Below are 15,705 nucleotides of genomic sequence, written 5' to 3'. Positions count from 1 at the left end.
AGTATCTCTCTTGTCTCATCTTCTAAGGGCACTAATCCCATCACTAGGGCCCCACCCTCATGACCTAATTATCCCTCAAAGGCTACACCTCCAAATACCATCACCCTGAGACTTAGTGCTTCAACATATGAACTTTGAGGGACACACACACTCAGTTCACAGTACTTGGCTAGGGTGGTATTGGTAGAGATGGAAACAGGTGGCTGGATTTAAGATCTAGTTTGGCAGTTGAATCATCAGGGGTTGCTGAACGGTGGGATGTGGGAGATGAGACAGACGGATGACTCCCAGGCCTTGAGCTTAGTTAACCGCGTGAACAGTGGTTCTACCCCCGACTGTGAGCTCCCATTAAAACTTAAAACATAGGCACACAGGAATACATGTGCGGACATCCACATGCTGCACCTGCACGCATCTGCACGCATGTACGTGCACATACCTGCACATACCCAAGTGTGCACGCACGGACACATGCGTGAATGCTTGCACCTACACACACCTCCATGCTCACATGTACTGCACACAATACACACACATGCACACACCCGCACACAGACACATATACACACACATGCACCCTCCCACCCACACACACACAAACCACTCTTGTATTTCCTATTGCTCTTATCACTATCTAAAATACTATATATTATTTTCTTGCTCAACCAGAATAGGAGCTTTATAAGACTAGGGCCTTTTGTCTCTCTTGTTCATAGCTGTGCCCCTATGGACAGTGCCTAACATACAGGAGATGTTCAATTAATATTGGGCAACCGAGTGAATGAAGCAGCCAGAAGGGAAAGCTGGGGCCTCCGCTCTCCAGTCTCCACCTGAGTCACATTTTCAGCGGCCTTTGGAAAGTGTGAGAGACCGTATGAGTGAGAGTGAGATGAGGCCAGAAGGGGGTGGGAGACAGGAAGAAGAGGAGGGCGAGGGGGAAAGGGGAGGGGCTGAACCCCAGCTCTAAAGGCAGTCCTGGGACCCGCAGGCGCCTGTCTACAGTGTGCAAAGCCCAGAAGTGTTGGGCAATTGTGGTTTCCCCCCAGCCGGCAGGACCCAGACGTGCTGTGCAGCCTGGGCATCTTGGGGCCTCATCAGCGCAGGCATGGAAGAGGCAGTGGTGCAGCCCTCAGTGTTTGTGGTGGACGGACAGACGGACATCCCGTTCACGAGGCTGGGGAGCAGCCATCGAAGACAGCCCTGCAGTGCTGCCCGGCTGGGCATGGGCCTCCTGCTGCTACTGCTGCTGGCTGGTCTGGCTGTGCAAGGCTGGTTTCTGCTGCAGCTGCATTGGCGCCTTGGGGAGATGGTCCCCCCCACGCCGGTGAGTGGGGCCTGAGGCTCGAGGCAGGCGGGTCTCCTGTGTCACCGTGCATTTCTCTGTGCTCTGGTGTGCAGGGTGGGGGACAGACTCAGAGCAGCCTGGGGCAAGCTCATTCACCTCTCTGAAACTCAGTTTCTTCATCTGTAAAATTGGTGTGAAAATCAGAGTGTCCACCTCATAGGAAATAAAATGTGGTGTCACGTGTGTGGTTCCCACAGTGGTGGCCCATGGCGAGCGTTTGACCAATAAAACTAATATTCTTTTAAAATTGAGAGATAATCGACATACAACATTGTCAGAGTTTAAGGTGTACGACATACCGATCTGACACATTTATATTATCATATGATTGCCATTGTAGCATTTGCTAACACCTCTGTGGTGTCACGTAATTATAATTTCTTCTAGTTTGGGAACATTTAAGATCTAGTCTCTTAGCAAGTTTAATGTTTATAAAACAGTTTTGCTCTCTGTAACCCCTGGAACTGACGTTCTAATGTTACTAATTATCGTTAGCCATATCTGATCACTATTATTGGGATTGTCGCTAATCCACTTTGTCCAAGTCTCTGAGAATCTCTCTCTGTGTCAGTTTCCAGTTGGCCGTGGATGTGTCTGTCCGCTGGTCACAGCTGTGGGTCTGTGTGTCTCGATTCATGCCCACATGGTCAACACTTTGTGCTTTCTGTCTCCGGGTCATTTCTCCTTCTGTCTGGATTTGGTGGCCACATGTGCGTGTCCATGTGCCCACGTGGATCTGTGCTGCTTTCCTGTGTACATGCACCCACGTGTCCACACCCTTGTCTGTCCACGGCCTGTGGGTTGATGTCTTTGGTCTCTCTGCATGTCTCTGCGTGTAGATCCACCTGGATCCATAAACCATGTATCCACGTATCCACATCCACATGTGTCTTGTCAGTGTGTCACCAAAGTGACCAGCGTCACATTTCCATATCCACATGTTGGCATTTATGTACACATATCCATGTATCTTAAATATTATTTATTAAATAAACTCTTATAGAGAGTACTGATTACATGACAGACACTGTGATACACTTCACGCATATGGATTCACTGAATCCTAAGCAGGCACTCTTCACACATCCATTTACAAAGGGAAGAGCCGAGGCACCGCATGGGTACAAGGTGCGGGGAGGTTCTGCACGTGGCCCTGGGTGCGTGTCTGAGGGCAGAGCTGCGCCCATAGTCTGCATGTGAGTCTGAGCAGTGCCCAGGCATGGGCCCTACAGGTCCTCACCCTGGGTCTCTGCATTTTCAGGAGAGAGACACAGGAGCCTGGGAGCAGTTGATGCAAGGTGAGAGTCAGGGTCCTGGTCCCTGGGGAGGGCTCCCACATTGTCCGCACCCCCATTGCCCAATGCAATTTGCAAAACGGGCCCAAAGCCTACAAGTGCCCCTCCCCCGAGCGTGAGAAGCGGAAGTTCGGGTCACTCCGGAAAGGGTGGGGCTGGCACCAGGAGGTGGACTTGATGACCCACTGCAGGCTGGTCCTTACCCTCACCCCCAATCCCCCCATCCCCCACTGCCCCCACCCTCTGATCTCTGACTCTCTCTCCAGAGCGGAGGTCCTACCAGTCCAACCCCGCAGCACATCTGACAGGTAGGAGGACCCCAGGTCCTGGCACGGAGTGAGGGTGGCGGTGTCCTGGGGAGACCTGACAGACATGCAGTGTGTCAGAGCATTCATTCATTCGTTCAGTATTTGTTCAGAGTGCCCCAGGGCACAGGTGCTGCCTAGGTCCACATGTTTCTAATTCTTTTTGAGTAAACCTTTAAGCAGGGCTCACTATGTGCCGTGCACCTTAACGCTTCACATGCGTGAATTCATTAACTCCTAAGCAGGCACTGTTCACATCTGCACTTTATAGGGCAGGAAACTGAGGCACACAGAGGTTGTAGGGTGCCAGCCCAAGCTGGGTTCTGCGTCCGTCCCTCAGTTCTGCCTCATACAAGTTGTGGTGCTTTTGGCAAGTCGCTTAATCGCTCCACACCTGCAAGACAGCAATGGTATGAGTTAAGATGTGTGGGAAGCAAGTGACTTTGCCTTTCTGTGCCTCATTTTCCCCACCTGCAAAGACAGGATAAAGGGAATTAGTACGCATAAAGCAGCCTAGTGTAGGTGCGGGCTCAGGGAGGGGTGGCGACTGGCCTACCGTCACCAGCAAGTGTGGGGCTCAAGCTGACCAGCCCCGCTTTGTCTCGCTCCGCAGGAGCCAACTCTAGTTTGACGGGCAGCGGGGGCCCGCTGCTGTGGGAGGCGAAGCTGGGCCTGGCTTTCCTGCGGAACCTCCGCTACCGTGATGGCGCCCTGGTGATTGCCCGTGCCGGCTACTATTATATCTACTCCAAGGTGCAGCTGGGTGGCGTGGGCTGCCCACAGGTGACCGGTGGCCTGCCCATCACCCATGGCCTCTACAAGCGCACACCCCGCTACCCCAAGGAGCTGGAACTGCTGGTCAGCCGGCGGTCACCCTGCGGGCGAGGGGCCAGCCCCCGCGTCTGGTGGGACAGCAGTTTCCTGGGTGGCGTGGTGCACCTCGACGCTGGGGAGGAGGTGGTGGTCCGCGTGCCGGAGGAGGGCCTGGTCCGACTCCGCGACGGCACCCGGTCCTACTTCGGGGCTTTCATGGTGTGAAGGAGGGCGATGGTGGCTCGGATGGGGTCTGGCCACAGAGGAGCCTCACAGAACAGAAAACCCAACCAGCAGAGATTGGAGGATGCTCAGGGACCCCAAAACATGGCATGTGAGGAACTCAGCTGGCACCACCAGGAGCCAAGAACCCAGCCACCCCTAGAGGTTGGAGACCCAGTGGCCACCTCTGGAGAAAACCAAAAGAAGCTGCATACCCCGCCACCGACAACGCCAGAGACAAAGACCAGGAGACTGGGGTCTGCAGTCCCCCAGACGGGGGTAAACATTGCTACTTGGTCCTCAGGAAGACCGGTGAGGGGTGGGTATTTTGATACGGAGGAAAGTGGAACTTGAGGGTCCAGGGACTTGTCTGAGAACAGGAAACATCAAACTCCCCACTCTCACAAATGTGGGCAGGGGTGGGGGGCTTTATCACCAGGACTCATATGAGAACCCCGCAGCACCCATGGTCACAGTCACACTAAGTTCCACCCACAGGCTTGTAGCCACACCACAGCCAGGTCATGAAAAGTTACACTCTGACACAGGCACGGGGTGTGCTGGTTACCATCTGACAACCAGCTCTGCGGGGAGGGGAGAGGCTGAGAAGCCTCTCCCCATTTCCTCGCCAAGGCTGGTTTCTGGCCGCTCTGTATTATCAACCCGTTGGCTGTAACCCTGAGGTGCTGAGCAATCGCATCCAGGGGTACCACAGCTCTGTTTCAGCACCCAGGCCAGGGCTCGGCACACAGCGGGCCCTTGGAAAATGTTTGATGAAAGAGGGCAGGAAGGAAGGAAGTAAGGGGAGAGAGATAGAAAAACAGAGAGACAGACAGACAGACAGACAGACAGACAGACACAACTGCAGCATCACAGAGAATCACACAGCTCCGCAACCTCACAACTTCACAATCTCAGCCACAAACTCAAGCGCACAAAGCATCAGATTCTCATACACCTGCGTACAAGTCATAGACAACGTTGCAAAGACTCTGGCACAGACTCTGCATGACAGATACAGTCACACACAAGTCATCATCACAACCTCGGTCGCCTTCGCGGACCATACTGTTACACACATGGTCCTCACACCAGACTTCCGCATGCTGCGTCACAGCCAGATCCATCACGTACACATAGCATTCTGATCACACGCGTGCTCACGCACAGCCTGAAGTTCCTCCCAGCTGAGATGAAGACATCCTGGGGTGAGGACCAAACTTTTTCCGTAACCCTGGGCCCCTGACCACTGGTCTTGGGATAAATGGCAAATATTGCACCTGGGTCCATCTGGTTCTTAGTGGAAGGGTGGCTTGTAGAGACAGAAGCATAGATGGAATGACCCATAGAGGCACTTTATGGATAAGAAACCTGAACCAGCTGGCTCGACTCCATCCTGGGTCTGCCTTCCCCTCAAATCCACAATTCCTGAGGAAGTGGAGTCTATATCCCGCCAAGCACCCTTACTCTAGACATTCGGTACAGAGTGGCAGGAGTAACGGGGAGCATGGAAAGGGTGCGTGGGGAGCGACAGACAACAACATGCACACAGCTCAGATGGTCTGTACAGATGAATGTACTCTGGGATGGCTGGAGGGCAGTCTTACTGCCCAGGACCCTAGGATGAGGGCTCAGACCCCAGAGGTGAATAAATTATTATTGTTATTGTTGATATTGTATTTGTCATTGTTGTCTGGTACGGGGGTTAAGGAAACAGACGTTGCGATCTGGAAGAGGGCCTAGGTTCCTCTTCCACTCCACCACTTCCTTACTGTGTGACCTCGAGCGAGTTCCATCACCTCTCAGGGCCTCAGTTTCCTCATCTGTGTAATGGGAGGTAACAACAGTCTTTGCCTCCTAGGTTTGTGGTAAAGGTTAAATCAGACCAGGCATGGAAAAAGCCATTTGCAGCTCCATACGTGTAGGAGAGCCATAAGTGATTCAGAAATACTAAGAAGAGCTTTCTCAGGCACTTTCCTTGTGCCAGACATCTCGTGTCATATCTTTATACACCTGGGCACAAATTATTGTTGGCCCCCGTGTTCCAGATGTAGAGACAGAGGCAGGGACGCTGTCCCCAGCCACCCCGCCCCCAGCAAGGCCATGGGGCTTCGTGCCTCTCTGCCCTTGCTGGGCTGGTGGGAGGTGGGACAGCCCCCGCTGGAGTTTCCTTTACTCTCATCATGGTCTTTCTGTTTCCGTGGCTTTGATGAAGAGACCACGGTGTGGAGCCAATGAATTTATCAAAGCCACCAGCAGCAAGCAACTTCCGCCTGAGGATGGAACCTCTTGCTAAGTTTAGCCTCCAAAGATCATTCCTGGGAGGGGCCTCCCAGCCTTGAGGTGGAGGAGAGAAAGGAAGATAGAGGGCGGGTAAGGAGGATTGGTAGTGAGAAGGTGGAAAAGAGGGAGGGGAGGGAAAAGAGAAGGCGGAAGAAGGAGGGAGGAGGCAGAGAGAGCCCTGCAGGCGCTCAGGCTGGTGCAGCAGGACACCAAGCCTGATTTCAGATAAAGCGTGGGGGCCGGAAGCCCCTAGCTCAGGCCACTAACCTACTTTTCAACTTCTTAGATCTTTATCTACTTGATTTCCGCTTTCACCTCCTGGGCTCCAGCATCTTTACAGATATCACCCTCTCTTCCAGCCCAATCAACCCTTCCTCAAGACCTGAGTTTCACAGTCATCGCCCCTCCCTTCAGCCCCTGGGCAGGAAGCCCTCCCCCGTCCTTTGCATCTCTTGACAAGACTCAGAGGTGGTAAAAGTGAAAAATAATGATGATAAAGACATTTATTAGTCTCCTATTATTAGTCTCCTATTATTAGTCTCCTACTATGCCCCCCTGCCGTTGTCACCACAGTCAAACCCTGCGATGCACCCTCTTAGAGACAGAAGGCTTACACCAGAGCCAGACCACCTGGGGTTGAAGCCCCTCTCTGCCACCTCCAAGCTGGGCGAACTTAGACTCTCCATCCTTTCTCCGCTTCTCTGGGCTTCAGCTTCCTCACTTGTAAAACAGGATGGGTAGTGGCCTCTACCTCACCCCAGTTATCGTGAGATGAAGTGACATACGCCTTTAAGTATTTTTCCAGAGCTTGGCCCTCAGTGAGCTCTTTGATCTTCAGCAGATACTCTTTTTGTAAGCATAGTTGTAATCATATGCACATTTAAATTTCTGATTCTTTTCGGTTATCAAAGGTGACCTTTCATCCCTGGGCCACACTAGTCACTGGATGTGTTTTAAAAACAAGAATTAGTAGTCATTGTTTAAACATTACAAAGCTTTGCACATGGACAGATCCAGATTTCTGGATTTTCTTGGATAGTTAGCAGCCATGACGACAACCCAGGTTGGGTAGTGGCTGTCCCCCTCTGGAGAGGGCATGAGCTCGCCAGCTCACCAGTCTCCACCGTCCCCGCTCTCTCCCACGTGGAGGCTGAGTGCCAGTTGACTTGCCTCATCAAGCTTGAGCATTCATTTTTTATAATTACAAGTTACGCTTCTAATGTCCTCACTGGGTACCAGTTACTGTCCTAAGTGCATTAATTGACAGTAACTCATTTCGTTCTCACAATGACCCTGTAGGGGTTACCATTAAACACCTGTCTTATGGATGGGGAAGTCCAGGCACAGAGAGGTTAAGTCACTTCCCCATCAAACGTGGGAAAAGAGATGACAGCCTGACGTCACCATGAATTTCAAGAAAAATGAGAGTTCGTGGTTGTATTAGTTTTCTATTGCTGCTGTAACAAATTCTCACCAATTTAGTAACTTAAAATAATGCTAATTTATCACCTTAGAGCTCTGGAAGTCAGAAGTCAGAAATGAGTCTCGTGGGACTAAAGTTGAGTCCTCAGCAGGGCTGCCTTCTTTCTGGAGGAAAGGTCTCTCCCTAAACCCTTTTCCCGTGTCTGCCTCTGTGGGAGCCCAAACTGACACATGTGTGGAATACATGGATCTCAGCTCACAAGGAGTGCAAATAATTTAACTTCCTTTTTATTCCTCACAGATTGCAAGGACCTTGTCAGCTTACAATCTCTTATTTTTGAAGACACTACCTGGTCTTCCTAGGTGGTCTCCCATCCAAGTACTAACTAGGCCCGACCCTGCTTAGCTTCCAAGATCAGATGGGATCGGGCTTGTTCAGAGTGGCATGACCGTAGACATAATGCAACTTAATATATGCAAAGATCTCTTTGCCCCAGGATGCTGAGGACTTGATATCAGTCCATCAGGAACCATCTTTTCCCACATCCTCCTTTCCTATGACTATCAAAATCCCAGGAGCTCAGGAAATGCCAAGGGATTAAGGGAGAGAGATGGCTCCACCTGATTCTCGAGCCACATGACCACACGTGTACCCACCACCAGTCTGCTTCTGATTCATCAGCCCTCCATTTTAGTACTCGTGACTTATCAAGAATGGTGCATTTTCTGCTACTCCTTAAAGTTGCTGGGTTTTGGTGGTGAGGCTGATTTTAGGCAAGGAAACTCTTTGAGGCTGTCTGTGGCTTTAACTGCCCAGAGACACCATTGAGTCACTTCCTCTTTGGGGACCTGCAGCACCTCTGGGCTCTGCAATGGGAAATAGGGCTCAAGCCTAGAAAAGGCTAGAAATTTTTCAGGAGGATTTTTCATGGTTCCAGGGTTCTTTTTTCAAAAACCAGGGCATAGGAACTTCCTCTCTGTTATGGGTGCTGAATCATACCCCCTAAAATTCTCACGTTGAAGCTCTAAGTCCCAGGACCTCAGAATGTGACTATATTTGGAAATGGTATCTTTAAAGAGAAAATTAATGTAAAATGAGGTTGTTAGAGTTGATCCTAATCCAATATGACTAGGGTGCTTTTAAGAAGAGACTAGGTCACAGACGCACAGAGAGATAAACCACATGAGGACGCAGGGAGAAGACGGCTTTAGAAGGAAAGTGTCGACACCTTTGTCTCAGATTTCCAGCCTCTAGAACTGTGAGAAATTGCATTTCTGTTGTTTGAGCCTCCCGCTTTGTGGTACTTCACTATGGCCGCCCTGGCAAGCTAACGCAAACCTCTCCTCTTTGTGCCAGTCCTGGGTAATCTCATTCTTGACTGAGAGGGTGGGAAGAAGCTCTGGAAGTAAGATCCTTTTAAGTGAAAGAGGGAAACAGAGAAGCAGAGTCAGAGAAGGATTAGAGTAATGGATGAGATTGGGGCAGGGGGCGGTGGGGCGGGGGGGGGCGGTGTCCACAAGTTTAGGAATGCAGGTGACCTCTAGAGGTTGAAAAAGGCAAGGAAGCAGGGTCATTCCTAGAACTTCCAGAAAGAAAACGACCCTGCTGACACCTTGAATTTAGCCTGATGAAACTGATTTGGACTCTATCCTCTAGGACTGGAAGGTAATAGAATTATGTTGTTTTAAGATTCTAAATTTGCAGTAATTTGTTACAGTCCACTTCCCATGACACTTGGATGCACATGATTTGCAAAGAGGTTCACTGTGTTTGGGGAAAGCTACTGCAGGAGTCAATCCCAGCCAGAAAAATGGAAGTGACTGAGATGAGCCACAGCTCCCACTGCTGCAGCGGACTCTGGCAACCTCGGCTGGTGCTCATCATCTGCCTCCTCTACCACCCATTCTAAATTCTCTCCACCCTCACTCAGCAGGCACGTCTGCTGGTCTCCACAGCTCACCTGGTGGCGTGACCCAGTTCGTCACACTGAGGGGTCTGAGACTCATCACCATGCCTTTAGACATTCAATATCCAAGAACGGCACTAAATTCTGCCATGCAGCTGAGATGCCATGTTGCATTAGATTTACCGCCTCACTCGGCAAGGGATGTGGAGTGGAGTAATTTTGGAGGTTCCCACTTGTCCTTATCCACAGAAAAAGGTTAGCGATACCTGATCTGCTCAGTGACTCCCAAGTGCCAAGGGCTTAACAGGCTTCATCTCTTAATCCTCACAACCACCCTATGATATCAAAATAATTATTGTCCCCTCACTACAGAAGAAGAAACTGAAGCATGGGGGGTGAGGTAACCAAAGGTCCTTCATTGGGACGTGGTGGAGCTTTCTGACCCCAGGGCCCTTGCCCTAAACCACACTCCGGCCTATGCCTAGACCTCATTTTTTTACCCACCCCCCTTACCAAGGATGCATACTTTCTTTCCAAGTATTACACACAATGCTATTAGGAGCATCCTCATGTGTATCCCTCTCACAGGTCCTGGGTGCCCCCAGATGAGAGTTGGAAGAAGGGTTCTGAGCCTATGTGCGTTGACCTCTAACCTGGGACCTCAAGAATTTCAAGTCCATGATTTCTGACCAGTTCTCCAGTATCCCCCATCCTTTCTGGCGTATACTAAGTGCTCAGTAAATATTGGCCGCTGTTGCTGATGTTATTATCATTTATTTCTCTCACTCCTTTCTCCATTCTAGTTGACTTTGTATGTTCATTCCTTCCTGAGAGAGAGAGTGGAAAGTGGGAATAACCTGTGAGGGTCTCCCTAGCATTGATCTCCAAAAGCCTGAAGTGATGGAGAGGTTTGGGTTTTGGCCAAAACTAAGGGATAAATAGGGATAATTCTGATGAGCCACTCCAGCTTCAGAACCCCCAGTGAGACTCACTGAGGCTTCTGCTGTTCCTGCATCACATCCGAGTCCTCCCTCTACCTGCCTGCTGTCCTCTCTCCCTCATATGTTTTGAACCCTGACAGCATTTTGCAATTAATCTCTGGCAGACCAATCTCCATTTCAGAGTCTGTTTCCTCAGCTGATACACATGAACCCTGTTTCCACTACAAACACACATGCCGAGTAGAAGATAATAATATATTGTAACAAATAGACAAGTTTGCAAGGAAGAAACAAGTCCCTCAATGCTAAAAGAGAGAATTTAAAGCCAGAGTGACAACGATGAGCTGTTACTGCAAGGGGCTTTAGTCCCAAAGTGTACCGTATGGGGCGAGGAGTTGGAGATCTGATAACCTCTGGGGACAGAGATGTGGCTCAGATCTTTGAGACACAGAGGAAAGGAAACTGAGGCCCCTGCCCAGAACCTGAAACCTGGAAATGTAGTCTGCTCTGATTAAGAACACCTGGACAAACTCCCTATTGTAGGTAGGGAGAACGGTCACCCAGAAGAAACCAAGACATCAGATCTGCTTCACACGCTAAATAGAGTAAATATGTTGTCTCCACTTAACAGAAAGTGCAGGAACCAAAGGCAAACTCCATGCAGGCAGAGAGCTTGTCTGTTCTGTTCATCTCTTATCACCAGAACCCAGAACCGTGCCTAATACACAGTAGGTTCTCAGCAACAATGGTTGAACAAATGTACTGTGACTTACTTTGACCAATAGAATGTCATGGAAGTGGCATTACATGAACTCGAGGATCTAGGCATTAGGAAAACTTGTGGCTTCCACTTTTGCCTTCTCAGAGCGCTGAGTGACCATGTGAAGTACAGCTATCCTATGAGAGAGGACAGGTGGGTGGACAGAGAGGCCCTGAGGAATGAAAGGCACAAGGAAGCCATAATAGTTCCACCAGCTCCAGATGAGCAGCCCTTGTCTATGGAGCTGAAACAAACCAGTCCTACCAAGCCCTGCTGGGTCAACTCTCAGAATTGTAAGCAAATAGAACAGTTGCTGTTTTACATCACTAAGTTTTGTACATCAGATAATTGATAGACCTTGCAAGCCCTTTTCTATAATCATATAACAGGCAGGCAGGCAGACAGATGGATGGGTGAATGAATGGATAGATGAGTGAAAACGTGGATAGGTGGATGGTTGGGTGAGCGGACAAGTGGATGGATGGATGGGTGGGTGTACGGGTGAATGGTTGGGTGGATGGGTGGATGGTCAACTGGATGGATGCTTGGGTCTATAGATAGAAGTAATGGATGATGAATGGATGGATACACAACATATATTCTAAATCAAACTGTAAACTCAGTAACAGCCTATTTTAGCATAAAATAAACACTAATTTACATAACGTAGGCATCCATTGTAGGGAGTATCCCAGTTTTAGGTTACAATCGGTGTAACTAAGAAGCAAAACCAACAAAAGGGCTAATATGTATTCCAGATTTATATCTAACTTAGGGGAAGCCATAGGTTGTCGTGTTACCATCATTGTGATGACAAAGAATGACCTCTGAGAGCACCTTTCATTTCCCAAGAGGAAGCCAGGCAGATAAATTCTATTCCATTGCCCCGTAGTATGTCTATACCCATCCCAGTCCACACTGCCTTCATTAACATAATGACTATAAGTCCTGCTCTTTGGAAAATCGAGGTCCTTCTTATTCTTATTCTTCAGAATTATCTCAGTTATGTATGTATTCCATCAAGTTCCATGAAAAAAAAAACCTGTTGAGATTTTTATTGGAACTGCATTGAATCTGTAGATCAAGTTGGGAGTACGGATATTTTTATAACACTGAGTCTTCCCATCAATGAACATGGTATAATTCTCCTCCTATTTAAGTATTCTTTAACATTTCTCAACTATGTTTCATAATTTTCTTCATAAATAATGTGTGTCATTTTTAGATTTATTTCTAAGTGCTTTACTTTATTGGTGCTATAATAAATAACATCTCTTTTTGAAATTATATTTTCTAGCATCTGTTGCTGGTATGTATATATAATGCAATAGATGTTTGTAGTCATTGCAAAGACATTGAAAAAATGTCCCTAAAATGAACATCCTTGCTTCGTTTTCGATCTTTAAGTGAATGTTTTCACCATTTCACCATTAATAATGAATCTGCAGTAGAGCTTTTTGGGTAGCCCTTAGATTAAAGAAGACTTCTATTCCTAATTCGCTAAGAGATTTTTAAAAATCATGAATAAGTGTTGTGTTTATTAAATGTTTTCTCTGCATCTCTTAAGAATGTCACATGATTTTTCCCCTTTAGACTGATAATGTGGTGAATTATGTTCATCAATATTCTAATATTAATTCAACCTTTTACTCCTGGAATAAATCCAATTTGATCATGATGTATTTTTAATACATTATTGGATTTAATTTACTGATATTTTACGTAGGATGTTTGCATCTGACTCATACCATCCTTTCCGGATTTGGTATTAATTAAGGTAATGTTGGCCTCATATAAAAAAAAACTGAGTATAGGGTTTTTTCTGTATTGTGAAATAGTTCGTGTATGGTTAGCATACACAGATAGTAGAACTCACTTATAAACACATCTGGATCTTGTGCCTCATTTGTAGGAAGGGTTTTTTTGTAGGCAAAAGTTTTAAAGTTATTATTCGATTTCTCTAATGAGTTTTAAATTCTTCAGATTTTGTATTTTTTCTTGATTCGGGTTTTTAAAACCACATTTTTTATAGAAATTTGGATATTTTATCTACGTATTCACAATTATGAGTGAATAGATGCCACATTGGTGAATAAAATCAGTCTTCATGTATTCTTCATGTGTTCAACCTCTACAGCCTCTGTGATTATGTCCCCTTTTTCATCATTAATATTTCTAATTTGCACCTGTTCTTTGTTTTTCTTTGATCAATGTCACCAGACATTTATCTTTTTTCTTCTCTTCAAAAAACTAAATCTCGGTCTTCTTATTATGTGTTTGTTTTCTAAAATTTCTGATTATTTCCTTCCTTATGCTTTCTATGGTTTTATTCTGTTGTTCTTTTCCAGTTCTCTTAGTTCAATACTTAGCTCATTGGTTTTCATTAAGGCTACAAATTTTCCTCTAAGTGTTACTCTGGTTACAGATAAGAAGTTCGATATGTAATGATTTTTAGTTCTAGAGGTGAAAATATTGCATTCCCTGTGTTCTCTTTTGTTAATGAATTTTATCTGCCTTTTTCTTTTTACATATTATAATCTTTGAGCTTCTCATGCCTGTTTATAACATCTTGGTGCCAATTAACAAAATGGCCACACTTATCCTTACCTAAGAGAAAAATCTACTACAAAGCTTCCTAATGGCTGGTTAAAAAAGGAGAAAATGAAAGGAGAACAAAAGAAAAAAAAAGATTCTCCAAGCATTTTTTAAATTAATTTTGTAAAAATCGTGGTAAAACATACATAACAAAATTTCCCGTTTTAACCATTTTTAAGTGTACGGTTTATTAGCATTACATACATTCACATTGTTGTGCAGCCATCCCCACCTGTACGGTTTATTAGCATTACATACATTCACATTGTTGTGCAGCCATCCCCACCGTCCGTCTCCAGAACTTTCTCATCTTCCTAAACTGAAACTCTGTCCCCATGAAACGCTCCCTCCCCTCCCCCAGCCCCTGGCTCTACCATCTACTTTCCGTCTCTATGGATCTGACTCCTCTGGGGACCGCCTGTCAATGGGATCACACAGTATTTGTTCTTCTGTGTCTGGCTTATTTCACCAAGCATGTCTTCAAGGTCCATCCATGTTGTAACCAGCGTCAAAAAATTTCCTTCCTTTTTAAGGCCGAATACATTCCATTGTAGGTACATGCCACATTTTAAAATTAAATTTATTGGGGTGACACTGGTGAGTAAAATTATATAGGTTTCAAGTGTACAGTTCAATAATACATAATATGTATATTACACTATTTGTTCTCCACCCAAAGTTAAATTTCCTTTCATCACCTTATATTTGACCCCCTTTACTCTTATCTACCTCCCCACAAACTCTTCCCCTCTGGTAACCACTAAACTGTTGTCTGTGTCCCTGAGTTTCTGTTTGTGCTTGTCTTGTTGTTCGTTTGCTGCTTTTAGTTTTAAATCTCACATATGAGTGAGATCATCTGGTTTTCAACTTTTTCTGTCTGACTTGTTTCATTTAGCATGATACTCTCAAGATCCATCCGTGTTGCAAACGGCAGTATTTCATCTTCTTTTTATGCATCTATTAAAGTGCATTTCAATTGTTTCCATGTCTTGGCCAATGTGCATAAGGCTGCTATGAACATCAGGGTACAGATAAATGTCTCCAAAGTTGGGGGGTAGATACCCAGAAGAGGGATTGCTGGGTCATATGGTAATTCTACTCTTAATTTTGCGGGGAACCTCTATTCTGTCTTCCACAGTGGTAAATGCCACATTGATACTATTCAGTCAATGGACACTTAGGTTGTTTCCATCTTTTGGCCATTGTGAATAACCCTACTTTGAACATGAGTGTACAACTATCTCTTTGAGTCTGTGCTTTTAATTCTTTTGAGTGTACACCCAAACATGGAATTTCTGGATCGTATGATAATTCTATTTTAAGTTTTTGAGAAATCACTGTGCTGTTTTCCATTGTGGCTGTACCGTTTTACACTGTGTTTTGCAGTGGCTCTGTGCATCTTCCATATATGTGGCCATGAGATCAAGCTTGTTCATTACATCGTTCAAATCTGTATCTTTACTTTTTGTCTGCTTGAGTTATCACTTGCTAAGAGGGGCGCTTTAAAAATCTCCCACTTTGGCGGTGCAGCTATCTAACGTAAGGTATTTCATGTTTTTTCCATTCGAGGTCTCTACGTTCTGGATAGCATTTTACATTAATAACACAACTCAAACCGTACCATCCATGTGCCAGAGAGGTTCTGCCACTTTTTGCTTCGTTTATTGTGAGACAGTGGTTTTAAGCACATACATATTTAGAATTGTTACATTTTCATGACAGAGACTTAATTATCTCTAAAAATGCTTTCTGCATTAAATCTATGCTGTCTAATAATAGCAGGGGTTAACCAAATTTTTTCTGGCCATTTACATCCT

At 46.4% G+C, this 15,705-nt stretch overlaps 1 protein-coding gene and 1 pseudogene across 1 annotated transcript; one reads left to right on the top strand and one right to left on the bottom strand.

The window, feature by feature from the left end:
* The first annotated feature begins 1,029 nt into the window (after positions 1-1,029).
* On the top strand, positions 1,030-4,793 carry TNFSF14 (TNF superfamily member 14). The gene is made up of 4 exons (XM_011373601.2): positions 1,030-1,324; positions 2,607-2,643; positions 2,907-2,948; positions 3,559-4,793. Exons 1-4 carry the CDS (start codon positions 1,106-1,108, stop codon positions 3,981-3,983), a joined length of 723 nt encoding a protein of 240 aa, XP_011371903.1. The 5' UTR covers positions 1,030-1,105; the 3' UTR covers positions 3,984-4,793.
* Positions 4,794-8,023: 3,230 nt separating this feature from the next.
* LOC111747540 lies at positions 8,024-8,142 on the bottom strand (annotated as a pseudogene).
* Positions 8,143-15,705: the final 7,563 nt, after the last annotated feature.

This window comes from Pteropus vampyrus, unplaced genomic scaffold (genome assembly GCF_000151845.1).
Source record: "Pteropus vampyrus isolate Shadow unplaced genomic scaffold, Pvam_2.0 Scaffold226, whole genome shotgun sequence".
Lineage (NCBI taxonomy): Eukaryota > Metazoa > Chordata > Mammalia > Chiroptera > Pteropodidae > Pteropus > Pteropus vampyrus.
The sequence above is the reverse complement of the archived record's forward strand: the minus strand, read 5'-3'. Positions and strand labels throughout refer to the sequence as shown.